This window comes from Cololabis saira, chromosome 7 (assembly GCF_033807715.1).
Source record: "Cololabis saira isolate AMF1-May2022 chromosome 7, fColSai1.1, whole genome shotgun sequence".
Classification (NCBI taxonomy): Eukaryota; Metazoa; Chordata; class Actinopteri; order Beloniformes; family Belonidae; genus Cololabis; species Cololabis saira.
This window is the reverse complement of record NC_084593.1, coordinates 27,251,788-27,278,771: the sequence shown is the minus strand read 5'-3', so window position 1 is coordinate 27,278,771 and position 26,984 is coordinate 27,251,788. Positions and strand designations below refer to the sequence as shown.

General features: G+C 41.1%; 1 protein-coding gene across 6 annotated transcripts; it reads left to right on the top strand.

Moving 5' to 3' along the window:
• Positions 1-26,932, top strand: LOC133447015 (serine/threonine-protein phosphatase 2A 55 kDa regulatory subunit B gamma isoform). Of its 6 annotated transcripts, none has more exons than XM_061725390.1 (12): positions 1-76; positions 312-814; positions 1,184-1,516; positions 4,949-5,105; positions 10,648-10,745; positions 11,000-11,165; positions 15,931-16,043; positions 16,829-17,006; positions 17,733-17,897; positions 19,130-19,299; positions 23,529-23,620; positions 25,026-26,932. In XM_061725390.1, exons 4-12 carry the CDS (start codon positions 5,024-5,026, stop codon positions 25,318-25,320), a joined length of 1,359 nt encoding a protein of 452 aa, XP_061581374.1. In that variant the 5' UTR covers positions 1-76; positions 312-814; positions 1,184-1,516; positions 4,949-5,023; the 3' UTR covers positions 25,321-26,932. The 6 variants fall into 6 exon arrangements, with proteins under 6 accessions (XP_061581374.1, XP_061581377.1, XP_061581373.1 ...); XM_061725393.1 differs by having other exon boundaries at positions 312-818; positions 11,024-11,165; XM_061725389.1 differs by having other exon boundaries at positions 312-818.
• Positions 26,933-26,984: the final 52 nt, after the last annotated feature.

Here is a 26,984-nt window from a genome sequence, read left to right as displayed (position 1 = left end):
AGTTTTGTGGGGGAAGGTGTTGACCTGAATTATTAAGACTTCCTGGAGTCCCAACATTTCAACTGGTGAACCACTGGTAAGCCACTATAAATGCACGACTTGTTTTTGTATTAATTTGCATTTGTGAGGATTAGAAACAAATCAGACATCACATGCTAGTTTAAGACTTTGGACAGACAGAGTCTAGCTCCTGGCTAGCTGTTTCCAGTGATGTGTAAGGAAGTAAAGGGAGGAAATAAATTTGCTGAACAGCCACAAGGTTTTTGGATCATACCACTAAAATGCTGATTTTTTCTGTCCTAATTCTTCAGGTGAATCCTTTGGTTGTCTCAGTGATGTGGCATCAGCACCAAGTCCAATGAAACTCTCGCCTCTTCTCCTCATCCCTCTGCCCTCCCTTTAATTAATCACAACCTCATAAATACCCCTCCACATTCGCGGTGCCACCCACTTCTCCAACCTCTCTGCTGCTTTATCACTGTTAATCACCTGCAGTCAGTGGTCAGCCGGATGAAGAACCTGTGATGATTGGCTGTGAAAGACACAGGGCGGGGCCTCTGGCGATGCATCATCCAAACGTACCAGTGTAGCAGGACGGATCCTCTCTGACTCTCCCTCCCCCTCTCCCTACCTCTCACTCTGCCTCCCATGCATACGCCAAAGCACAGACTGCAGCAGAGCACAGGGCCAACAGGATTTTCTTACACGTTTTGGAACAGCCGTGGAACCGGAGCGACAATTATCTGCTGCGAAGGAGAGACATCATTTATGGAGGATCCTCTGAGGAGCATCTGACTTGCAAGCCTATGAGTGTGTAGGTGAGTGTATGTGTTTATCCCTCAGTGTGTGTGTGTCCATGCATGTGAGTTCACTGCAGATTCAGCAGCACTGCAGATACTCCTACCAAAGGCTCTGCTCATCCCTCCCTCCCTCCCTCCCATCCCCCTACTCTCCTCTTCGTCATATCTTCCTCTTCTGTTGGAGAATCCATTAACATTACCCATTTCTATAAGTGTAGTCTGTGTCTCCTGCTGTGTGTGCATTTGTGTGAAAGTAACTGGTCTTGCCACACCTGACCCAACCACTGCAGGGTGGACAGGTGCTGCGCTTTATTTTCCTCGCCTCACGAGTGATCTGTGCTTCTTAAACAAGCTCATGGTTTCAAATTATCATCTCCTTGTAGGTTTGCATCGGGCTCTCAGAAGCAGTAGCGTGCACTCCCAAACACATCCATCCCTTGGGACTGGGCCAATCCCTCCCTGCCTCTTCCTCATCCTCATTTAAGGATAGGATGCTCGGCTGTGCGCCCCTGTGCTGAGGAGGCGTTGGCGGGCAGCAGCATGGACGCTGTGCTGGCCAGCATCCCCGCCACCCCCTCCACCACCAATCCGCCACCACCACGTTGCCCCACCAAAAAGGGCGCCCCCCCCAGCCCTGCTGATGGGCGAAGACACTGACGCCACCCCAACGCTCAACCACCACGGCTTCCTCCCTGACCACAACTATGTGACTGACGGTAAGAAGAAGGAAACAGACCAAGCTGCATGTGTTGAATAGAGTTGTGTAAGAGTGCATCTATGTGTGGGACTTTGGAAGAGTTTATTTGTGTCAGAGTGTGTGTACACTCCACAGCAGGACGTAACAAGCTTTAGGATGGCTTCTTAATCTTCTGTAAGCTTTGTGTTGATGTGTTCAGACAGAACTGCAAAGAGAGCAACAGGAACTATAGAGGAAAAACCCTCTCAGGCATTCCTCCTCTCCCAAAAGAATCTGTCTTGCGTTTTTCCTTTATGTTTTGCTTGTGCTTTCATAGCCACTTATCTGTTGTGTCACAGCTTTTTATTGCACTGCAGGGAAGAATTGATCTGGCGTCTGTCCAATTGTGTCTATGTTCATCTTAGATTGTTTCTGTATCCCACACAACTAGAGGAAGATTTTTTTTTAACTCAAAGTACGTAGAAGTACGTAGTATTTTCCAGAAAAAACAAGCTGGAAACCTCTGGCACATTCTTGCTTATGTATTGAGCTGCATGCCATCTCTCACATCCAGACTGAGTCATGCACACATTCTCTCTGTTGCACCCATTCCACTCTATAACAGGCGCATCTGTCAAACTGAATATATATCAGGTCAGATCGGGGCAATACTGAAAAAAAAAACCCCGCAGCATCAAACAAAGTGTATAAACTGGTTAAATCTGGTTTGGTTCTTGCAACAGATGGACTGTAATGGTCAATAACCGACTTAAATAACACTATCAGTCTTACCTTTGCACTGGCGTCCCTGTCTGCTTTCCTCCCTTCTCTGTCTGTTTCTTAAAGATCGTTGCTCACCACGCTTCTCACACCAGATTATCACCAGATTAGGGGGTCATGAATGTGTTACAAGCTCATTTATGATTCTCATATCTCTGAAGAAATCAAATTAAGCTTTCTTGTGCCTCGGCTGTCACATAATTCTTCTCTGACAGAAGCACATGATGTACTCAGGAGAGATCTGTAGTTTTGTCTGCCGACCCTGTGAATGCTTTTGTAATGTGTGGATGTGCTTTTCAATTTCTTTGCACGTTCTGTGTTTCCATGAGTAATACTTGTTCATTTCAGGATGACTGAGAGGTAGAAAGTGAGTCTCACTATCCGCCACCCATATTTTATTGCCATAGAAACAGAAAGTGGTGATAAACATGCTGCTTTTCATGCTTGGCCAGTATGATTGACAGATTGTCTCCACCCACCAATAATGGGGGTATTAATTATTCTGCACATTTCGGGCAGAGAGAGACATTATTCATGGTGAATTGCTGATGAGCTCAGACCAAAGTGGACACATCACTGATCACTATTGGTCTCAAAATGCCGTGAAAAACAGCGAGAGCAGAGAATGAGATCTATAAATCATTCTCAAAAAATCACTTTAATAGGAATTCCTCTGGCAATCATCAAATGTTATGTTTTTGTCACAATTAAAACATTGGATTACCTGCCTTTTCCTTTATATCCACTCTGCTTCACTTCAACTTTCACCCATGTTCCCCTCATCATCTATCCTCCTCTACATTTCCATCCCCCACTGCCCCTCCTCTCCTTCCCCATTGGTCCTGTAGTGTAACTAACAGTACTACCCAGTGCTGAAGCGGCGCATCTGCCAAACAATTAACCAACGGCTCTCTAAAGGCTGCTCAAACACAAACTGTTTCTGGACGTGTGTGAGAATGACTGAGGATAATAAAGTCAGACAGAAAAATTTGAAGGTATTTTTGGGTTTTCCTTCTTTTTTGGTCATTTTTTTCTTGCCTTTGTGTCATTCATATCATGTATGTGAGCATGTGGTGTGCGTGTAACCTTTTGTTTGCTCATGTCTGTGTATATGCATGGACGAGTGTCTGCAGGTGTTTGGTGTGCGTGCGTATACGTAACAGGGTGTCGTTATATCTTCCCGTGGGGATTCCCTTGACCTTTAACTCCTCCAGGGGGCGGAAGCTTAACCTCCCTCTGCTCTACTATCTCTCCCCTCCTGTCTTCCCTTCATCTCTTACACTACTGCCCCCTCTCACATATTTAGCAAAAATATCGACCTGGGCAACAACGTCTTTCCTGATGGATTCATGGATGGACAGGGACATATTAACAAACTCTACATTTTGGATTTTTGAGCCTGTGTGTGAATTCTGTTGCATATAATAAAACGTGCAAATGTGCAAACATATCACCTTCGTATTATTTGGTGCCACATGTAAAAAGTGCTAAGTATATCATTAGTTCTTTAAAGTAAATGAATAAAAAAAAAGATTAACTTGCAGTGACAGATTTAAAAGAGTTTAAGAACATTTTGACCAGGATATGTGTTACTTACCTCACAGTACAATAGAAAATGAAGAAGGAAAATTACAAGATTACAAATAACGAAATAATCTAATAAAAAATGAAATGACAAAAAAAATTGATGTCTCAGAGCATCTGGTCTGTATCGTCTGTATTGGCTTTTGAAGGAAAAGACATACAGATTTAAGAGTGAAATATCAAATTTGATAGTAATGCCAAAGATAAGTTTACACTCCGAATCTGCTTACTTTGTCTTTTATTCATAAGGCATTCTTCAGATGTCAAATATTCAGCTTAACTGCTGATTATATATGAGCCAAAAATTACAGTTTGGACACTAATTATTAAATATTGCATTGTAAACTTCACAGTACAGTTACATTACAGTCAAATGTTGGACCTTTGCTAAGTTAGTCTTTATTCTATTATTTACCTCCATTTTATCTTATTTTAACTTACTACTACTATTTTATCTTGACCTCTTCCTGTATTACTTTCCCACCTTGTACTGCAACTGTTGCACAGTAATTTCCCTCAGGATAAATAAAGCATCTTGAATCTTGAATAGCGCATGCAGCTCTAAACAGAAACATTGACACAAGTTAGCATAGTGTCTCATGCTTTGATTTTTGTTACGTAATTTTAATCAAAGTATCTCCAGATCTGTTTATTGCTGAGTTCCCTGTAAATTATTTATCTAATTAAAAGATAACTGAAATATATTCAACTAAGCAATAAAAAAAATCCAAGTAAAACGTAAATGCACTCATCTCGGTTTCTTGTCCTTCAGTATGTAGTAAGCATTATTACTGCAATTATCTTTACCTGTACAGTCTCCTTAAAGAGACCAGTGTAAACCTAGTAAGACCCTCCCAGTAGGTCTCCATCTTTGTTCATCTCTCATGTCTTGCTTACCTTCCTATCAAACCCTACGTTTGACTATTTCATGTTTCATACAGACAATGTGATCATGAATACACTACTCGCAGATTTTCTTTGGCGAGTACTCATGACCGAATGTGGTGATGTAGTAACTCAGTCCCTGCCCTTATCCCTGCCCGGTCCTCCTCTCCTTGTTGCCCTCCTACCCTCTCTTCCCTCCCGTCCATCGTTGCTCCTCTTGCAGGGCTGCTCCTGGCTATAGCCTGAAGAGCTCGGCCCATCCCGTCCACCCCTCTCCACCCTGGAGTCCTCCCCCAGGATGTTGAGCCCCATCCAGGTCCTGTGCTCTGACATCACTACCCTTTCTCTGGAGCCTGAACCGTTTGCCTCTTACACTGAAGGTGTGTGCTGTATCCTCTTCTATCCCAAAGGTCATATCTGTGTCACACATTTGCGCCACTTGACCCCAGCGTGAGATATGAGAGCTGAATGTGTAAAAACCTGTGTGTGAGGGGGGTTGCATGTGAGACTGTTGTTAGGTGTGTGTGTGTGTGTGTGTGTGTGTGTGTGTGTGTGTGTGTGTGTGTGTGTGTGTGTGTGTGTGTGTGTGTGTGTGTGTGTGTGTGTGTGTGTGTGTGTGTGTGTGTGTGTGTGTGAGTAGTTTGAGTCAGGTGAGATTTCATGTGGGCCTGAGTGTTATAAATATCTCAAACATCCCTTTGTCTCTGTATGCCTGTCTGCCTGCCTTGGTGTGTCTATTTTTGTAGCCACCTCTTTATTTTTGTCTCAGACTGCTTTATGTGTGTGCATGTGTGTGCGTTTGTGATTAATTTCTGTAAATAGTCTCGCTAGATATCATTTCTCCTTCAAAGCAGAGCTATCTTACATCTTGTTTTTTATATGAAAGAGAAAAGATACTCAGATGTCTGTGAACATGTAAATGCCTGCACTTATCTGGATGAACAATCAGTTTTCTATTCTTAGTTCTCCCAATAACTTTTGTTATGTTTACTGATTCAGTCTCCCAGTGAATAGTTTGCTTCCTTGGCTTTTCAGGTATAAGACTCCCCATAAAATGTAAGGTAGCATACAAAAACTGACTTGTTTCACTGATCTGTTAATCCACCATTTGTGTCAGTTTGAGAATTAAAGGCTGGGAGGAGAAGAGGATAGAGAGTGGAGGATAATTCTGTTATTCATGAAGTGCCAACATATCTTACTTTTTAATTTTGCTGGGTTGGGTTTTGTAAAATCCAGTAAAGCTCTTCATGTTCTTTGTTATTATGTTAAAGTCTGAATAAATCTAGCCTAAAAGCAAACAAATCTTTATCAAAAACATGTCACATTTTGCAGATTTAAGAGTTAGTGCAATCAGAATGTATTCTGCAGCAAAAGCAGGATTACAGGTGTATTTGCTACGTGCTGAAGCTGGTTTTTGATTCTAATTGTTTGTGTCCATAACCATTAGGCTCACACCAGCCCTTTTCCAATGTGCTGATGCGTGTTTGGAGAAATGGCAGATTCCCTGCTGTGCCAGGCTTAAATCACTCCCCTGCACACATGTGCACCTCTAACACAAACACATGCACCACTTTCTTCCTAGATAACTCTAGAACTGCAGGACAGGGATCAATTTACCGCCTCCCTCTGGCAGTCTTTCCCCTCATCTCTCTTGCTCCCCCTTCTCTCCTTCCCTCCTGTCATCCAGTTTATTTCTCTGCAGTGTAATTGACTACACACACTTGCGCACACGTACACAGGAAATAAGTGTTGCTTGGGCTGCAGCATGCGCACACACTTGCCAACACACATACGTGTACATGGCCTGCTGAGTGGCGGCTTGTCCTCGCCTTTAAGGAGTGTGTGTTTTTGGCTCAGCTTTAATGGCCTGTGTTTACCCAGAGCTGAGATTTCTATAATTGGAATGTCTGCTCCCCTCTGTCCCTATAGAAACCTCAGATAAAAGGATTTCCCCTATCGGTGCCTTCACCACCACCTTCATCTACCTCACAAACCTCTGCTCTCCTCTCCTCCTCCATTTTCATTGAGTCTTAATCAGATTGTTATTTCCTCAGTTCATTTCAGTGTTTAAAACATTTGAACTTGAAAATAAAAACAACACATTTTTAAAATTATTTTAACTGTCTAAACACCATTATATATAAAGTGTCAGGATTTTATTTCTATAGTTACATAAAGCATCCAAAAAATGTTAAGCTTTCATATTTTCAAAATTGCTTCTATCAAAGGTTTATGAGGACGTAAGTAGGATATTTACAATGTATTAACTTACAGTTTATGAGTTGCTGGTTTGTCAACCCATCTGCTGATGACTTATCATCTAGGAGCAATGGCCAATGTGTTGGGTTTTTCAGTTAATAGCTATCCAAGCCCAAAAACATTGTTCAATGCCAGAAAACTGCAAACAAACAAAAAAAGCTGATGAAAATCCTGTTCAGACAAAAACCCCGAAATTATTTTTACACTTTATGTTTCTTTTTCCCCCTTTGTTGAAAACTTTGTTCTTCAAATTCAATTTGTCAATAGACTATAGGTGGAATATAAACAAAATCCGCCAATTTTATCTTTGCAGATATTTGCAATAATTCAGCAGATTTGCTGAAAGAGGTTACTTAATTAACAAACATGATCTATTTTCTTTTCTAATGTCTTTGATTGTTGACAATCTTCGCTCACTCCATTGCGCATTTGAGTGTTTAGTGTATTTGTGTGTCACTGAGTTCATTCATGTTGTCTGTTGCTGAGTATTGTTGTGCACTGAATGTGTGGGCCCATGCACTTGTGGTCAAAGTGAGTCCCCTCAGCTTCTGCAGTGTGACTGTGAGTCAGACGAGCCTGCTGAGGATGAAGGACTGTTTGGAGGAGATGGACACTGCTGCTTGTACTGTAGCACACAATTACAGCGTGACAATCCAGGAAGCAAACACACCCATCCATATTACACACACATTAAACACAGCGCCTTGCGGAGGACCAGCAGCACTGGTTTTAGTAGTGGACGTTGTGTTCTCCATTTTCTGGAGTAGTTTCCTAATAAAGAGAACAAATGAGAGTTGTGTGTGAGTTTTGGGTGTGTCCATATCAGAGGCAAACAGAGAAACACTCAGACAGACAGAGAGGTTGGGAACGGGCCGGGGATGGGATTGGGGAGCCTACGCTCTATATTTTATTCAGTTACACTGTGTGCTGCTCCTGTGGTTTTGCTTAGCTGAGCAAGCAGTTGACACTCGCTCCCGCACAGAGCCTCCAGCACACTCATGCACTTTGCATCACTTTGCATCAATACGTGCATGTGAGCACTCAAAGCTACCTGGTGTTCATACGCATGTTTTACGAATCTGACTGCATGCATAGCACACGTGAATACCTTGCGTAGATTTATTGATCATCCACTACCTGGAGTTATTTAAGCAACATTGGTTAGTGGGCAAAACTGCAGGAGCATAATTATTTCATCACACTGCTTCTTCCTGCGAGGATCAGATTGATGAATCCCACTTCCTCCTTCCTCAGACTTCCTTATACGGTGAAAGCGTTGTGAGTACAGCAGCCACTGGTTGGCTCGCCTCGTTACCATGGCAACCCTCACTCACAGGAGGACCCCACCACCACGTCCACCTCAGCAGCTCTTTTACTCCATTCCTTTTCCATCCCTCCCATTCTTCCACCACAAGCATCACCGCCACTGTATCTACGCTTGCATGCAGCCAGAGTGCCATGGGGGAGGGATGAGAGAAGACAGTGTAGGAGAATGGGAGTAAAACGGGGAAAAAGAGCGACATGTAAGGACATGAGATGAATGATGACAAAAGAATATGTGGGAGAGAGGGAGACCTAAAACAGAAATATGAAATCATACTAAAGAACTTGAAAGATCCAGTGGCGATTTATTAATACAAAGTATAAATATAGAATAGAGCATTAACCAGCAATAGTCAGTGTCTGAGGAACAGGGTGGGTGCAGGTCTGTTAGTGTAGAGGTTCAAGAGCAGTCCCTGCCTCCACTTGTCATACAATCCCCCTCTTTCAAGGCCACCACAACACAAGCAACACTGCAGCTCTGGCTCCTAATAATACTCTCTTCATCCCTTTATTTATTAAGGTCAAAGCATTCTGAGGACTTCAAACCTATTAAAAAGGCTCAGAAGATTTTCTTATCCTAACCCATGACGTTTTTGAAGATGTAGCCAATTTGAGCTGTTAAAAAAGAAAATAAATAAAATAGAATAAAATAAAAATGATGGAACTGCTCTATTAAACCTGCTGTATTTTGTTCTTAGTGAAATTGCAAACATAAGCTTCTAGATAGCCGCCTAAAACATTTAGACATTTAAAGACAGATTCTTTAAAGCTGTAGATCCACGTTTACTACTAGGAAGACTTGGAAGATGAAGCTTGTACCCCCAGTTAGCAGTCACCTAACTTAAACAGAAAACCAGAGAAACTGCTGCCTGACTTGTTTCACTGTCAACAGAGAGAAAATAGCCGACCAGCAGCTCTAAGGCTCTTTCACCGTTCTGTACAAAGAGCAGAGGGAAAAAAACTAGTGAGTGTGGTTTTATGGGCGGTAACTTCCTGAAATGAATCTATTGATCAGGTGCTGTCATTTTCTGGGACTTCTGTTTGTTGTTCATCTGTCAACTTCTTGACGTGCTTCACAAAGGCAGTGCCATTAGTTGTGAACTGCTTTGATCAGCCTGAGAGACAGATGCAAATTTCACACCTGGTACTTAACCCACACACCAGCAGCTGAAGTCCTGAACAAACATGCAAACACTTCTGCCTGTGTCATGAGACACTGGTGGGCATCGTGTGAGACTGAGAGCATCAACATGCAGGAAGAACTGAGCAAAGAAAGCTTTAGTACTCACTGACTGTGATAATTATGAAGATTATTTGGTTATTGCCATGGTGATCAGTATCCATTTTTGTTCTTAACATGTTATTTATTTATTTATTTTATTTGCATTACAAGGAGGCCAGTCACAGATTTAAATCTTCAGAACAGAGCAAAAAATTGAATTAATTCCCATCAGTAAATAAACTGAGCTTGTTTCCCCTTTTGGTTGAAATAATTAGGTTTAGAGCAACAGAGAAACATTCATATTTGAGGGCAAAAGCAAACCGAAGACGTACAATTAACCAAATACATGTTAATTCTAAAATTAATCCATTCACAATTATGGATTTGAAGATCTGTGATGGTTTATTGCAAGGTTAATTATTTTAAGCTCTGTCTGAAATCCCTTTGAAAAGATTGAACCACTCGTACCTTTTTGCTTCTGGGCTAGATTTGTCTCCACATAAATTACCATCTCTTCAATGTGCTGCACAAAAGAGGAAGAGATGGGAAGACAGAAGGAGAGGGGGCAGATTAAATGCAACCCATAAACCACATTCATGCCTCAGATGTCACACTTTCATGCCCTTCACGAACCGTCAAAACTGTGAGGTTTTTGTCTCAGATTTGATTGTTCTGTGTCATGGAGGAGGGACCAGTGACAGCAGTGTTCTAGCGTTTGAAGACATTTTATCAGTGGTTTGGACGTTCTGCCCCATATGAATCTTCACACATCGCAGACAGTGTAGAGTGGATGTCTATTTCTGCACATAATGAGCTCATGTGAGACTGCAATAATGTGCGTCATTGTGTGTCACAGAAGGTCACAAATAACACCTGTGGCTACTGCTAAACAGCTGTGTGTGTTGTTTGACTTCAGTTTTCTCCTTGTTTTCTTGGCTAACATTTTATGGGCACTTAAACCTCAATTGCATACAATTGACAGTAGTGCTCACATATTGTTTTGCTCTGACATTAAATTGCAATCTTTGATACATTGATCCTGTTATTTATTTAGATTCTCAATTCACCCATTCTGCATATGTCCTCTTTCTTCCTCTTCCACACCTTGTTCTTTCCAGCTGATATCATCTCCACTGTTGAGTTCAACCACACAGGTGAGCTCCTGGCTACAGGGGACAAAGGGGGCCGTGTGGTCATCTTTCAGAGAGAACCTGAGGTAGGCGCACACACATGCACACCAAACGCTCATGTTTGATATTATAATTGGGAGAGTAATGATGACTAAGCTACTTTCTCTGCAGCGACACAATAGATCGGTTGATAAACAGCCAATGCTTCTGCTGTGTCAGAGATTTTATCGTTGTAGCTTTGCCAAACCCGTCTGCTTCTACTCATAATTAAAGCCGGCAGAATCAAGTCCAGAGTTTTACATTACACTGTTTCGTGTATTATCGCTGTATGGTTTTACAGAGCAAAACTGAGCCATTTTCCCAGGGAGAGTACAACGTGTACAGCACCTTCCAGAGCCATGAGCCTGAATTCGACTACCTTAAGAGTTTGGAGATTGAGGAGAAGATCAATAAGATCCGATGGCTGCCTCAGCAGAACGCTGCACACTTCCTCCTCTCCACCAATGGTTAGAAACGCACACAAACACAAACACACACACACACACACACACACACACACACACACACACACACACACACACACACACACACACACACACACACACACACACACACACACACACACACACATCTTAGGGGAGCCTGTTATTGAAACGTGACTGACCATTTTGAAAAGGTCAGTAAGTGTGACACATCTGGCTTTCCAACGTTCCCCACATGGCTAAAACAGAGAGCCCTCTAGAGGTGCCATGACTAAAATGGATGAGGCTACATCGCTGTTTGTCAGGTCGCAGCTCTGAAATTGTACGTTATGATGAATAGGGTCAGCCAACGCATTATGAGGGTGTCACACACAATTTAATTGAAAAAAAATATTTAGGCAGAATTAAAATTGGATTTTTTAAATTTGTGATTGAAAAAGTATTTATTATCCATGGAAATTGCTGTTTGACCAGCTGTGGTGTTATTACTGATTAAATGTGAGGTTTTCTTTCTCAACATCTTGAGTAAAGAGCAAAGTGTTTATTATTATCAAGACTTGTATTTATACAGTCAAAGACACGTTGCCCCTTCATTTTATGGTGGAGTTGCTGCTTGTGTTGCTTCACATATCTAAGGGTTGCATGTCAAAATGTAATAAACATTGTGATTTCATGGCTTTATTGGAAGATCTATCCACCTTATTCCTACGCCCCATGAGGCTTTGCGCGAATTGTGGGAGCGCCTTCCGGTGCTGCCAGAACCGCGTTTGTTTACATGCTGAGTGAACGCGTTAACCCTCTTTCTCTGAGCGTTGGGGATATAAAACATGTGGAAACACCACCTGTCACAGCTCAAACGGGACAATATCATCTTACCGCTGCCTCCTGCTGTTGAGGGATGGGAGGACGACCTGAAGAAGTGAAGAAATGCTTAGAAGATGAGAAGTATCTCATTCTTCCCAATGGGCAAAGTGGATACTCCTCCAGGTGGGTAAATATTGTTACTTATCAGTACTCGAGATGAGAAATAAAAACGGTCCAAATCATCCCCCCTTTCCATCCCTTATGTCATTTCATTAATGAATGTGGTTTTACTGCTATTTCAACATTTAGAGTCATCACCAGAAAAATAACATTTGACAATTTTCACCTGAAATAAGTAGAAAAATCTGCCAGTGGGACAAGATTTATCTTCTCATTACAAGCAATAACATCTTGTTCCACTGGCAGATTTTTTTTACTTATTTCAAGTGAAAATCTACTTGAAACAGGTGAAAATTGTTGTTTTTTCCAGTGATGAGTCTTGTTTTAAGTGTAATGAGATTTTTTTTTACTAAAATGAGACATTTTAACTAGAAATAAGACAAATATTCTTGTTAAGATTGTGAGTTTTTGCAGTGATCCATTTTACTGATCCTGTGAAGGACAGAGTCATATTGATAAGTTCAGAAAACTGTTTTTTATTGTTGTGTTTTGATGTATTTGATGTAAGCCCAGTGGATATTTAAAGCTTACAGAAGGCTGCATTTAACTGCTGCTATGTCATTCCTGCAGTATTTCTGGTGTTTTGGTCACTGCTATTATTTGTAATATATTATATTATTTGTAATCAGCACAAATTATCTGTCCCCATATGATAAAATCCACCATCCCCCCTGATTTTTTTTTTTACAACTCGAGTACTGCTTATAATCTATGAACTAATGTGACAGGTAGGCTACTTGTGAACCTTCATTAAGACAAACTGTAAGCCATCTTTTATATTTATTCTTTCAGGTCCAGCTGGCAGTGATGTGCCTGGGGCTGCAGAGCTGCAAGCTGCTTATCTGGACACCAACTGAGCACCTGGAGTTACAAATTTAATTTGACAAAGACTTCAGATACACACATGAAACACCTCCAGAACTTTCACATACTTCCAACATTTGTAGATGAATTTGGTACAAAGAAGATTCAGCTCTGCCTCTCTGTATAAAGCTAGGGGGAAAACAATACAACAGACTTCATTTTTGTTTTCAGTTTTATTAAAAACAGAACCTGAAAGATCCCCTCCTGACATATTAGGACATACAATATAGAGACATGAATCAAAACATTTTAACACAAAAATATTGTTTAACAAAAGCACATTACATTTGTGTCTTAAGTGAGAGAGATTCAGTTTACTGTCAGAGGACTATTTTAACTTTTATTTCCTCAAAAAAAATAACAATTGCAGCTGGACCTCAGTTGTTTTCAGAAAATGTTAAATGAATGAAATATGTAAGTGCAGCTCTACAAACTACATACAGCACTTAACCTGTTGAGAGTTATGTGTTAAAGATACTGTAAGTTTAACTGAACCTCAATTGTTTTCAGAAAATGTTAAATGAATGAAATATGTAAGTATGTTTAAGTGCAATATTAAATGTCTTCTCACTTTTCACTTGAAATAAACTCAGCTCTTTAATTCACTAAACCAGCACAGATCTTGAGCATTTTGTCAATTTTGGGCACAAAGTTAATTTGGTCCTGTTTGAGAAAGAATCTTGTACATCTCCAGGTTCCTTATTCAACATGAATGCGGGCATGAGCAATGCGGCGTGTGTGAGTGACCTCCTCACTGGTCAGCTGGCATCCTTTGCGTGTGAATGCTGGAATGATTAGCTTCCCCCTACACTCCTCCAGCAAGTCTCTAACTGAAACCACGGTCACCCATCGCCTCATCTCCAGCACGTAAATAATAGAATAGGTGTGGTCCTCCATCCCTGGGTCTGACCACTGTGTTTGGGCATCACAGGAAGCTTTGGTGTTGATCACAGCTCCTCGTTCTGATCCATCTGGTCAGGCTCATCTGAGGGAGCAATACAGTACACAATTATTAACCACTAACACCCCCAGCCCCCTCATCAAATGTACCTGGGGGAAGACCCACAACCCCCAACCTGCAACCACATCACCTAAGCCCTCCAGAAGTTTAGGAAAAAACCGGTACATCATCACAGCCAGTACTGGAGTTGAGGGGGGATGAGGGGGATGGCATCCCCCCCTGAAATAAAAACGGTCCAAATCATCCCCCCTGTAAAACTGCCACCCCCCCTTTCCATCCCTTGTGTCATTTCATCAATGAATGTGGTTTTACTGCTATTTCAACATTAACATTTAACATTCTGGTTAGAGTCATCACCACAAAAATGTGACAATTTTCACCTGTTTCAGGTAAATTTTCACTTGAAATAAGTAAGAAAATCTGCCAGTGGGACAAGATTTATCTTCTTATTACAAGAAAAAAAATCTTGTTGCACTGGCAGATTTTTCTACTTATTTTAAGTGAAAATCTACTTGAAACAGGTAAAAATTGTTGTTTTTTCCAGGGATGAGTCTTGTTTTAAGTGTAATGAGATTTTTTTACTAAAATGAGACATTTTAACTAGAAATAAGACAAATATTGTTAAGATTTTGAGTTTTTGCAGTGATCCATTTACTTATCCTGTGAAGGACAGAGTCATATTGATAAGTTCAGAAAACTGTTTTTATTGTTGTGTTTTGATGTATTTGATGTAAGCCCAGTGGATATTTAAAGCTTACAGAATGCTGCATTTAACTGCTGCTATGTCATTCCTGCAGTATTTCTGCAGGTTTTTTGGTCACTGCTATTATTTGTAATATATTATATTATTTGTAATCAGCAAAAATTATCTATCCCCATATGATAAAATCCACCATCCCCCCTGATTTCTTTTTTACAACTCGAGTACTGATCACAGCTAAGATTTAAAATTTAATTAACAAAAAACTTTTTTCTTATCAACATGTCTGTAGTGAAACTATTGTATTTTTATTCTAATGCTGCCCTGCAGTCCGTGCCATAAACACACTTTGTATTTTAACTGCACAGAAAATAATAATAAATAATACTAAAGGTTGTCATTACCGGACAAATACTACAATGCTGTGTCCTCCATACACCTGAAATCATAACTGATATTCTCATGACATTAACCTGAAATCATACCTGATATTCTCATGATATTCCTGTCAATCCTCTGAGGATTCCCGTCTCTCCTCCGGCAGTCTGTCGGATCCGAGCCACAAAGTATGATGCAGGTTTTCCTCCACAAAACGACGTACCCGAGCTCCGCAAGGACATTTTAGTAAATGCTACGGTTGATAAACATGTTAAACATTAAATGTCAGAAAACAAAACCGTAACTTCTCTGCTAGATTGAAAGCAAATTGCTTTAAAATAAACCGCTGTTCATGCTCAGCTGCCATGGTTAGTCAATGGCGTTACGGAACTTCCGGCGGCTAACCGGAAGTTACTCCCACAGCAGTTTCTACAGTAGAGGCTCCAGGAATAAGGTGGATAGATTTACCCCTAAGAGCCTTATTATTGATTTCTTTAAGTATTATATTATTTATAAAAGAGAGCATGAAAAATTCAGTATGAAAAATGCTGCAGCAGCTGATATTTATGAGATTTCTGAAAGAAAAATTCACATTTCAGACCTGAGTGTTTTGTCCATTGTCCATTCTTCAGGAATGAGAGAAAAAAAAACAATGATTTGGAGAAATAAACCGTAGTTTATCTATTTTCTTCCGAAACTATTTTATTCTAAAATACAACTGCATAAATCCACATCACAACCTAATCCTGTGGAAGTTGCTGCACTGGCAAATTAAAGGAGGAGGTTCAGTTGTAGCTGATGGAGTGCATGTGTGAGTGTTTTTCCTTCTTTGTTTTCCTCACACGCGCATAATAGTCTAGCGCATACATAGTTTATCTCAAATTCCCCTGTATGATTCCCAGATAAGACCATTAAGTTGTGGAAGGTGAGCGAACGTGACAAACGGCCAGAGGGATACAACCTGAAGGATGAAGAGGGCCACATCAAGGACATCTCCACTGTCACCTCCTTGCAGGTATCTGTCTGTCTTTTTACGGTCTTGTCTTGTCTTATCTTGTCTTATCTTCTCTTATCTTATCTTATCTTATCTTATCTTATCTTATCTTATCTTATCTTATCTTATCTTATCTTATCTTATCTTATCTTATCTTATCTTATCTTATCTTATCTTATCTCATCTTATAATTAACATTAGGCATTAAAACTGGGCCACTGAAAACAGCTGTGTTTGCATTTACAAAAATGGGTCACTAGCACAAGGCACAGAACAGTATATGTGTGGGGGTGGTGAAATCCTCTACATTCAGCTGGAGAGAGAAGCTGTACAATATCTGCATCGGAGCTAAATAAGTCAAAGCATCAGCGTTTCTATTGGCAGTTAAATGTTAGTGGTCAGTCACTCACAGCATGCCCCTATGTGCATTTGCTTTTACAGTGCATCTGTCCTTGTAGAGGTCTGAGAATGTGTGTGTGGTGTTTGGGCTGCTACTTTGCTAAAGTAAAACATGCATATTGTGCACCGAAATGTAAAATACATGCCAACAAAGAATGTATAAAAATATGTACCCCACCTAAAAAGCTTAAAGTCAAATATAGAATTGGCTCTTGAACTTGTTATCAAGAAAAACTGTTATTGTTCTATAGGTTATGTATTATTGATGAGAAAGGAAGCACGGCATTAAATATTAATTTATGATACAATAAAATGATATCACTTAAATATACTCGCTGTTTCTTGGTAATTGTTCTTCTTCTAAGCAGACAGAAGGGATGTTACCCTGCTGTGTGTGTCTTTTCCAGGTGCCAGTGTTGATGCCCATGGACCTGATGGTGGAGGTGAGCCCTCGGCGTGTGTATGCCAACGCCCACACCTACCATGTCAACTCCATCTCTGTCAACTCCGACTATGAGACCTACATGTCAGCTGATGACCTGAGGATCAATCTGTGGCATCTGGACATCACTGACCGGAGTTTCAGTATCCTCTGTGGTTTGCAGTGCACGCGCCGTGATCAGAAGCGATGAATACAAACCCCTGCATACACACACCGGCTCAGGAGTAAAAAAAAAAAAAGAGCAGGAGTGCAGCACAAGGACACGGATAATTAATGCATACATTCACACATAGTGTAGATGCTCACACATGCTCAGTAACACCCCCCACCGCCCGCCCTGCAAATCCTACTTCGCTGTATAAGGAAATGCACAAAGATACAAAGTGTTGGGGGAGGGGACTATTTTCCTTAAGGAGTGAAAATTTACCTTAATGAATAATTCAGAAGTAACATAAATATTTTAGCTCCTTTCTGGGTTGTATGTAATCCAGCTTAACACACAACAGTCACATTCCTAACCTAGACCGAATTTATATTATTACAGTTTATCTGAATATGGAATGACTTTTCTCACGCCAAAGCCCCTCAGATATATTTTTATTGGTTTGCTTTATCATGCTATAAATTATTTACACTGTGTTGCCTATGTTTATATTTGCATACACTATGTTTAGTCTTTCTGTGTGGTTTATAGGCTTGTGTGGGCTTTTACATCTAAACATATAGATGTTAAAACTGATGATATTTCTTATCTTTTCAGAGAGTTTCAATAAATTAATACATATGATAAAAATAGTATAGAAATAAACTTCTAGTCTTGTGAAACTGATTTTCTGCTACTTTTCCTGAGCAATGCCCCTTTCTATCAGACATTGTGGATATCAAACCAGCCAACATGGAGGATCTGACGGAGGTGATCACATCGGCCGAGTTTCACCCCCACCACTGTAACCTGTTTGTCTACAGCAGCAGCAAAGGCACCCTGCGCCTCTGTGACATGAGAGAAGCGGCGTTATGTGACAAGCACTCCAAACGTGAGTAAACCCGCTGAGACACAGGACACTGTATAAACCCACAGTCTTTAGTGGATAAAAATGTGGAAAGCATCATTTATTTTGATGCTTTCTGTTTTTTGAAGCATTTCTAAACATGTTATAATATTTTTTCCTATCTTCTGAACAAAATGTTACGTTGGTGAACTCTGACCTTTGGTGACAGCTCTCGGAGGGATTTGAAACATTCATTCATGTCCTTTCAGCACCAGTTGTAATCATTTTTTGTAATGTCCAGACCCTTTATTTACCATTTTTATTAAATTGAAATATCAGGTGCTCCGACATTAAGCTTTTCCACCTGAAAAATCATGAATAGTCTGATTCAGATATAAATGATTAGATCCACTGTTCCTTCTTGCCTATTTGTACCTTGTTTCATAGTGTGAGGATAACAAGAATGTGGAACATTATACCTGCTAAACCTGAGCGCATGTTAGTCCTCACTTTCAACCTCACGTGTTTTTAATTTGACCTGTTTATGCTCCATCACACTCGATCACTGGAATTAACTCGCCTTTCTGTGTGTGTAGTCTTGTATTTGGGAGCAGTATTTGTGCTGTGTATTCCATATAAACTTATTGAACTTAAACCTCATTAAGCTAATGTTGCTGGCTGAGTCATCTCAAATCTAAAATATAAGAGTTCCTCTCAGTGTAGGAGCATTACGTTCTCTATCTCTTTTGCATCTTTACTCTTTGTTGCATTCTTCTTCCTGCCCCGGGTTCTTTTTTTTCATCATTAATATAGAGCGGGGTTGGTTATTCAATAAATCTCTGTCACCTAAGCACCAAGAAATCAGTTCATGGTACATTTAGTCTCTAATCTAAGACCCATTGTATTCTTGCTTTTTTCTTTTCACCCTTCTTCTCATTTATTTCTTCCCCCCCATTCGATTTACAGCTCTATCCATGAGTCAGTAGTGCAATTTTCTAGCGTTAGTTGCGCTTAACAAGCAGCTAAAGCTTTCACTTGAGTTTTTCAATATCTGTTTTTATGTGCATTTTAATGAATCTCTGTGCATAAAGATAAAGGAGTTCTCTGGATTCTCTCCTTGTGTATCTTTTACAGTCATCACAGAGACATACTGGAGACATCCCTTTATCGCTGTTGTTGAAATAAAGACCATCCTCATGTGATTGCACCGTGTTTGCTCAGCATTTGCCTTAACGGCACTTGCCTACTTCTCGCTTCATCAATCTTCCCTTCTCTAGTGTTTGAAGAGCCGGAAGACCCCAGCGCTCGCTCCTTCTTCTCTGAGATTATCTCCTCCGTGTCAGACGTGAAGTTCAGTCACAGTGGTCGCTACCTGCTCACCAGAGACTACCTGACCGCTAAAGTGTGGGACCTCAACATGGAGAGCAAACCCCTGGAGACGTACCAGGTGAGCTCAGGCCGTACCTGACAAACACCAGGCACCGTTATGATGCTGTATGTAAAAAAAACACTAACAGTTAAAGGCAGGGTCCTTGATGTTGGAGAGCTAGCAAGATCTGAAAGTGGCACCTCCTCTAAGCCCTGCCCCCTCCTCCCCCTCCCGTCAGCGCTCCGTCCAAAGCTACGCCCCCACAAACTTAGGGGAACGCGCATTTGCAGGAGTCGAGTTTTCCAGGACATTTTGGACAGCACATTTTCAACAAATGTCTCATTCACCTGTAAGCGGGGCCGGTTTTAGGGGGGGGCAGGGGTGGGCTGTGCCCACCCAAACGTGCATCCTGCCCACCGGCGTCTCCATCCCGGCAAGAGTGGAGAGCAGAGAGCAGAGAGCGGGTGGCGGTGCGCTGCAGGCTCTAGAGCTACGGCGTAGGCTACGGTGTAGGCTACGGCGTAGCCGTGGCTCTAGAGCAGGGGTGCTCAATACGTCGATCGCGATCTACCAGTCGATCGCAAAGGTATTATTGGTAGATCGCGTGACATTAAAAAAATTGACGTCAACCTATCATCCATCCCGTCTTTTGATTGATATACAGGGCAGCCAATCAGATGACATTTGAATTTTGTCTGAGGTCATAGGTCGCTGCGCATGAGCAAACAACTGCGCTAAGTGCTAACTAACAACAAGCTTGTCAGCGAGTTACGGCCAGTTTTCAGCCTTTGGTTTTTTCTAGGGCTGAAACGATTCCTTGAATAATTCGAGTAATTCGATTACAAAAAAATGAGGAATTTTCTCTGCCTCGAGGAATCGTTTAATTTCTTTTTTTTTTTCGTTTAATTTCACCAGCTCAAATCCTCGTATTACGCCCGGACTACATTTAATGCGACACAACGCGCTGACGCTGCGCCATACATCCATGCGCTGCGCACGTTAAAGGGGGAAGAAAGAGGCGGGCGGATATGTTTGTTTTGTAACATGCCATGCTCAGGCAGTCTGCAATGGCCCAGACGGGAGACACATGTAGTTCAGTGCTTAACTTTTATTTTTAATCCACGCTATATTCTTCTGGTCCGTTCTCCTATGTTCCCCCTCTAAAGCCAAAATTAGAGGAGGTGCCACTTTCAAATCTTGCTAGCTCTCCAACATCAAGGACTATACCTTTAAATAGAGCCAGTTTGTTGTTAATATGGTGTTAATATTGGGTTTTCTACAAGTCTAGTCTGTATGCTGTGTTTGGTGTAATACAGATATGTTATTATTATAGCTTCACCACGTACTGCTCCCCAAATTGCAAAAGAACTGGAAATGATTTGGGTATTTCCAGAAGTAAGGAATTGTACAAAGGGCAGTTCTATGTTTACAGTGGACGCTGTTACGGTTTCATCCCGCAATGACTGAATGAAATGCCTTTTGAAAAACTGGCTGTATTGATAAATAAAAGGGAAACAGTTCCTATGCAAGCTCAACAGAGTATTTTCTGGAGTTGAAACAAGGCAGCAGGCTGGGCAGAGCTGCACAGAGCCTGCTGCGTCTGTGTCATTCTGACTGGAAATACACTTGTGGTGTCCATCCTGCTGCGTTGATAAAAGTCCCCCTTATGAAGGAGAATATGTAGAGTTGTAGAGAGAAATCATGGGCAGAACGTTGCCTTACAGAGTCACAGTACTCACTAATAGCTACATTCTTTCAAAATCTTTCAATGATTATTGAATTCATTACCAGCAAGAGAAAATACCTCTCATTTAAGTTGAATCAGTACAGACCCTCTCTATGCTCAAGTTTAAAATTTTGGACTAAAATAATGAGCATTATTGTAAACGGTGTCAAATATTGTAAATAGTAAAGTATATAAAGCGGTTTAGGGACAAGGTTTGACATACAGCTGCAAATGTGCACCTACAACATGAAGCACTAAGCTGAGAGAATGGCCTCTTCTTTGTCCCATTTGTGTCTCTGTGTCACTTTTGAGTGTGTTCATTCATTTATGGGTTGTTTACAAACCTTGTCTCACACTGTTTAGTATCATTGCCACAGGCGTGGTAGGTGAACATGTATGTTTATGAATGTGTAACATGTGAGGCAGCCAGGAGTGGGAGAAGACGCACCAGACCTATTTATAGGCTGCTGAGCCTCCACTCATAAAGTAAAGCGGGACGGAGGGATACCTTACACAGCGACTGGCACCTAGATCTGCAATGCAGCACAGAGATGGAGGAAGAGGGGGATAGAGGGAGAAGAGGGGTGTGGGGTTGAGAGGCTGGGAGTGGAGAAAGGAGGAGAGAAGAATAGGGAATAGATGATGGTGGCAGAGGCAGCTGCATGACGAGGAAAAAGGGAAAATAAAAGAGTTTCAGCTTATCTACATTAGTATAAGAAGCAGTAAGGACTAGAAGTAAGTCACCGTTTATTGTGCAACAGATTGGAGGTAATACTTAAACTTGCTGGCAACAATAACTATTTAAGCCAAAGAAATACAGTAAGGGTCTGTTGTTGTGCCTTCATTTACATTGGTATGAAAAAAAACACTTGAATAAAGTAGTTAGAACATCATGCAGTATGTACTACGGTATTATTACAATATTTCGGCCAGTCAATACCTTTAAAAATCTTTGTAAAACTTGACTATTTATTGTTTTTATATTAGAGAGAATTTCATTGTTAACTGATATCTTTTTTTTCTCAGCCTTCTAAAGTCGATAGTAGATAAACCTTTACAGTATGTTGAGTTAGAACCTTCAGTCTTTATTGTGACCCTCTATTTTCATGGATATTAAACCAGACTCTCAGGAAAGATGGAAAGATTAAGACCAGAGGACCAAGAACTGTCTAACTGTGCATTTATCAGAGCTATGACGTCTGACACAAAAAATTGTAAACATCCTAAGACATAAAAGACAAGAAATAACTGTTGTCAGCAAACTAGCTTGGACTGGAACGATACAGATGAACAGATCTTATGGTAGAAAGTCACCCTGGCACAATGAAGGACAATCCCTTTTGCACACATGTCGATCAGTGCAACCATTAATTACAATTCTTTACAAAAGCAACGTCGTTTATAAAGGGATTATGTGAGGCTTTCAGAAGTCCCCACCGCTCTGAGAGGAAAATGCAAAACTTGCAACTTTTTGTTGACCAGAATGGAAAATGTTGGCTGAACCTGAAAATCATACTGAAAGGTTTGAAGTGAGTAATTCATAAAGATATCACCAAGATATAACTTTATGAATTATGACTGAAAGAATGATTCATTATCAATGTTAATGTAATTCCGGCCTGGCCAGCAGCTAATGGAAACCAAGCTACTGGATCCATAGCAACCTTTATTTAATGCAGTCTTAGTCAATGCTCTGATTGTTTGTATCTTCTTAAAATGTGCACATGGCAAATGTCCTTTCTGACAGCATCAAATCCCATTTTAAGACAGGTTAATGCAGAGAAGCAGGTAAATCCACTTGGCTCATATACCAGTCTTACAGCTGGAAGCAGGTAGATGGATTGAATTGCAATAAAAGGGTGAAAAAGGATTTCAGGGCTAAGCTGCTCTCCTTATAAATTTACACTCTTATTCCTCCTGGAACATGGAATTCTGTGTCAGTTCTGAGGGGATGAAGCACTGTAAATCAGGGATCGGGATGACTGAAAAGAAGGACAGTATTTTTCTATTCCAGCTGACAGTGTCTTTTTTCACTCTGTCCAGAAAGACACATAAGGGAAAAACAAAAATGTCCTGGGGCTTGATATACAACCGTGAGTCGACCTCAGCTTGACCATTTATTGATTGAAAGGAGGCCGTTGACTGCTGACTTTATGCAGAAAGGGCGAGGTGGGGGTTCGATGCAGAGCACAATGGCAGTGGAAAGGTGTAGATTTCAAGCTCTTGCATCACTTAGCCGACACAGTGCTGACACAGACGGGTTGGATGGAAGGGCTAGGGAAAAAAGTTATTCAGTGAGTGTGCATGTGTTTGCATGTGTAGCTCTGTTATCACACTCTTGGAGGAGATGATAATACAGGGCTGGATGTTAATGGATTAAATGTAATGGAAGAATACTCAGACTAAAATGTGCTGCTTGCCCTGGTGTTGCTGTGGGCTTGTCTTTCTTAATAGTGTTACTATCGCGGAGGTTTGTGTTATAGCTTCCATTTTTAGTCATGCTATAGTAAACTGAAAGTCAACATCTGGGAGTGCAACTGTGTAGTAGATTCATTTTAAGTGTGTGTCTGTATTCTTTCAGGTTCATGATTACCTCCGCAGCAAGTTGTGTTCCCTGTATGAGAACGACTGCATCTTTGACAAGTTTGAGTGTGCCTGGAACGGCTCTGACAGGTACCTAATGTGATGTGTTTGTCTCTTTTTTGTATTTCTGAACCCAAAACTAAATGATGTAACTAAATGCTAAAGTGCTCAACAGCTTAAACCTCCTGATCCTTTATGAGAAAGGTAAAACATTTTTATATACGGTGCATTAAAGGGGTTTGCAGCGGGATTCCTTTCTTGATTCAAAATGATTCAATACATTTTTTCCCCCTCATAAATATATACGCAACTCTGATCTCTGGAGCGTGCAACCCGCATTCCAGCCAAGATGAAGTCAGACAAGTACCCTGATTGCTGCATTCAGGATCCCTTTGTAGAGCCGGGAGAACTTTACCAAAGGGAAGCCATTTGTGGAGCACTGAACCAATCAAGCCTTCATTATGGATTGTTTGTAAAACCGTCCTTCCATAAATTACTATGGGGATATCACCATCTGTGGGCTTGTGTTTCATCAACAAGAACTGGCAAAACAGGAAGCGCGACGGGTGCAGAAAAGTACACTGTGGAGCAGGTCTAGAAAGAAAACCTTATCTACTAGACAGATGCAGTGGAGGAAATGATAAGGAAATATAGAAGAAATTAATAACATAATATGTACAATATATTTTCAAAAAAGATTTACAATAAAAATAAAAGTAAAAATAATAGAAAATCATCAGTAAATGATAGTCACAGCTAACATAGTGAATTATAGACAGTATACACAGTATGAGATGATGCTGCTTATTTACATATTGATATGACAATATGCACAGTTTGTGCAGCTCAATGGTTGCTCGGGTGAGATGAAGGAGATAGTTTCAGTGACACACTGACTCAAACATCTCCAGATTCTGTTTTTCCCAACCTTATGAATGGGTCTATCGTCCCCGCTCACACCTCTGGGACTGATGCTGCTTCCCCAGTAAAGCCCAGCACAGGAGATGACACCCGAGATCACAGACAAAGATCTTCCGTATCTTACTACACACATTGAAGGATTGGCACGTCCTGAGAAAATGGAGTCAGCTCATCCCCTTCCTGTGTGCAGTGTCTGTGTTGGGCCTCCATCCCAGTTTCTTTTATAGGTGAACATCTAAATGCTAAAGTGCTCAACAACCTCGTAATCCTTTATGATGATGGCGTTGGTCATGAACCTTGATCTTCTGATGTCAACCAGTGTCCCCTTTGTCTTGGCGACATTTAGGACCAGATGATCTCTCTGGATTACTTTAAATAACGGCTCAATAGTTCTCTGTACCTTTCTCTGACTTGTACTGAAAAGGAAAACAAAAATGTTTAAATCTATGACTGTAATTTATCCAGAGTTTAACTTTATCAACTTATCCTGAACCACTTTTAAAAAAATTTGGAAGAAATGATGATAAATCTTTTTAAACTGTTGTGACCAAGTCCCCCCTCCTGTTCTGTCCAGCGTGATCATGACCGGAGCCTACAACAACTTCTTCCGCATGTTCGACCGCAACACCAAACGGGACGTGACCCTGGAGGCATCGAGGGAGAGCAGCAAACCCAGGGCTGTCCTGAAGCCGCGGAGGGTCTGTGCCGCCGGAGGCAAGCGCCGGAAGGATGACATCAGCGTGGACAGCCTGGACTTCACCAAGAAGATCCTCCACACAGCCTGGCACCCGAATGAGAACATCATTGCCATCGCCGCCACCAACAACCTGTACATCTTCCAGGACAAACTCAACTCTGAGATGCATTAATGAACAGATGTCAGCGGCGGATTCAACTGAGTTTACACACAAACACACAACTATGCTAGAATGTACATTATTATCATGCACACACACTCTCAACCACCCACGAAGTTGCCTAACACACACAACAGAATACATGCACACATCTACTCCTCCACCTCCTCCTCAGCCAACCAGAACTTAAAGGACATAGACAGGGCTAGAAAGGGAACCGTCTAATCACGCAGAGGATTATGGATTACATAACTGTGGATTTCTGAGTTGTTCACCTGTGGATTGTGTTTGACGGTTTGTCGATCGCTACAACTCGGCTTCTGAGGGGGATCAGCCCTCCCCAGACCAGAGACTTTTTTTTTTGTCTTGTCTTTTCTTTATCTCTACAGGCTCTTTTTCCTTTCTCCACCTCCTCTCCTCTCCTCTCGTCTATATTTGTGCACTCGAGCTAAGCCTATTCTTATCCCCTGCCCACTGTTTTGTGTAACAAAAACCTTTGTCTACCAGCAGCACTGATGAGAAATTGGGCATTTATATAACTTGGTGTTTTTTTGATTTCACATCAGATGCTGTTTTTTGTAACTTCTTGTTAAATGATGTCATTGATGGTGATAATGACGACGATGGCAACGTGAAATATGTGTGATGTGTAAGGATGAACTTGTGATCCTCCCCTTAACTCAAGTGCACCAGATGCCTCACTGATTCAGGAGGGTTGACCGACGCCTGGGGTGTCCTCGGTGAGCTTAAAATGTTCGCAGACCTGCAGGTAGAAGCAGAAGTTCATGGATTATCACAGCATGCGGTGCGTTTTAGGCGAGAAAGCTCTTCTCTGCTGAAACGGGCCCGTGCGTCTCCGTGTTTTCTGCTTCCGATCCTGGGCTGTGTTGTGTGCTGCTTCAACATACGATACGTTAAACTCAGATAATGGAGGAGGAAAAAAAACAGTTGATACTTTTAACAATCAAACAAAAACATGCTGCATGTCGAACGAATTTAGCCTAAGTATCAACAAAGTGACTTGGCTGCCTTTTTAACCCTCTAGAGCCTGCTGTACAAAGGCTTCAGGGGCCCCGGGGCTCCTCGCAGCACGAGTAACTGTAGATGGCCAGCCCCCCCCCCCCAAACTTTATTTTGTGTCCGTGGACACTGAAGCATGTTTACCCGTGTTCGGTTTATACACGCACATGTCCATTTTGAATGAAGCTGTCCACTTATCAGTTTCTACTCACTGAAACTGAGAACCAAGAAAAATGGGGAATGTTTCTGGTATTTGTTGTGCCCTACAAGTAAAAAGAAAAAAGAATAAACATTATTACAGGGCCTCAATTGTGTCTGCATATATCTGCTCTGTTTCTGACATGGTTTTTTTTTTTTAAATCAACTTGCAGACCAAATATTGTGTCTGTATTGATTGCCTCCAAAGCTACAGCAGAGAGATGGTTCTTTCCTCTCTTCAGCCTTCTTCACTGATTACCATTATGTTATTTAAAAAAATGCAGCTTTTTCCTTTATTTAGAACATCTGTGAGTTGTACATCACATCCTTATCAAACTAATGTTAAATCACATTTTTTCTTAATATATTTTGACATGATTGTTAAATGGACAGTTATAAATAATGTTAATATGCTTTTTTCTGAATAAATAATTCAACAAAATGGCATCCAATAGGAT

What these genes read in the sequence shown, in the direction of transcription:
- LOC133447015 (XM_061725390.1), top strand. Translation starts at nt 5,024, where the DNA reads ATGTTGAGCCCCATCCAGGTCCTGTGCTCTGACATCACTACCCTTTCT. An exon ending in CCACTGTCACCTCCTTGCAG is followed by an intron (nt 16,044 to 16,828) that starts GTATCTGTCTGT and finishes TGTCTTTTCCAG; the next exon opens with GTGCCAGTGTTGATGCCCAT. An exon ending in AACCCCTGGAGACGTACCAG is followed by an intron (nt 19,300 to 23,528) that starts GTGAGCTCAGGC and finishes GTATTCTTTCAG; the next exon opens with GTTCATGATTACCTCCGCAG.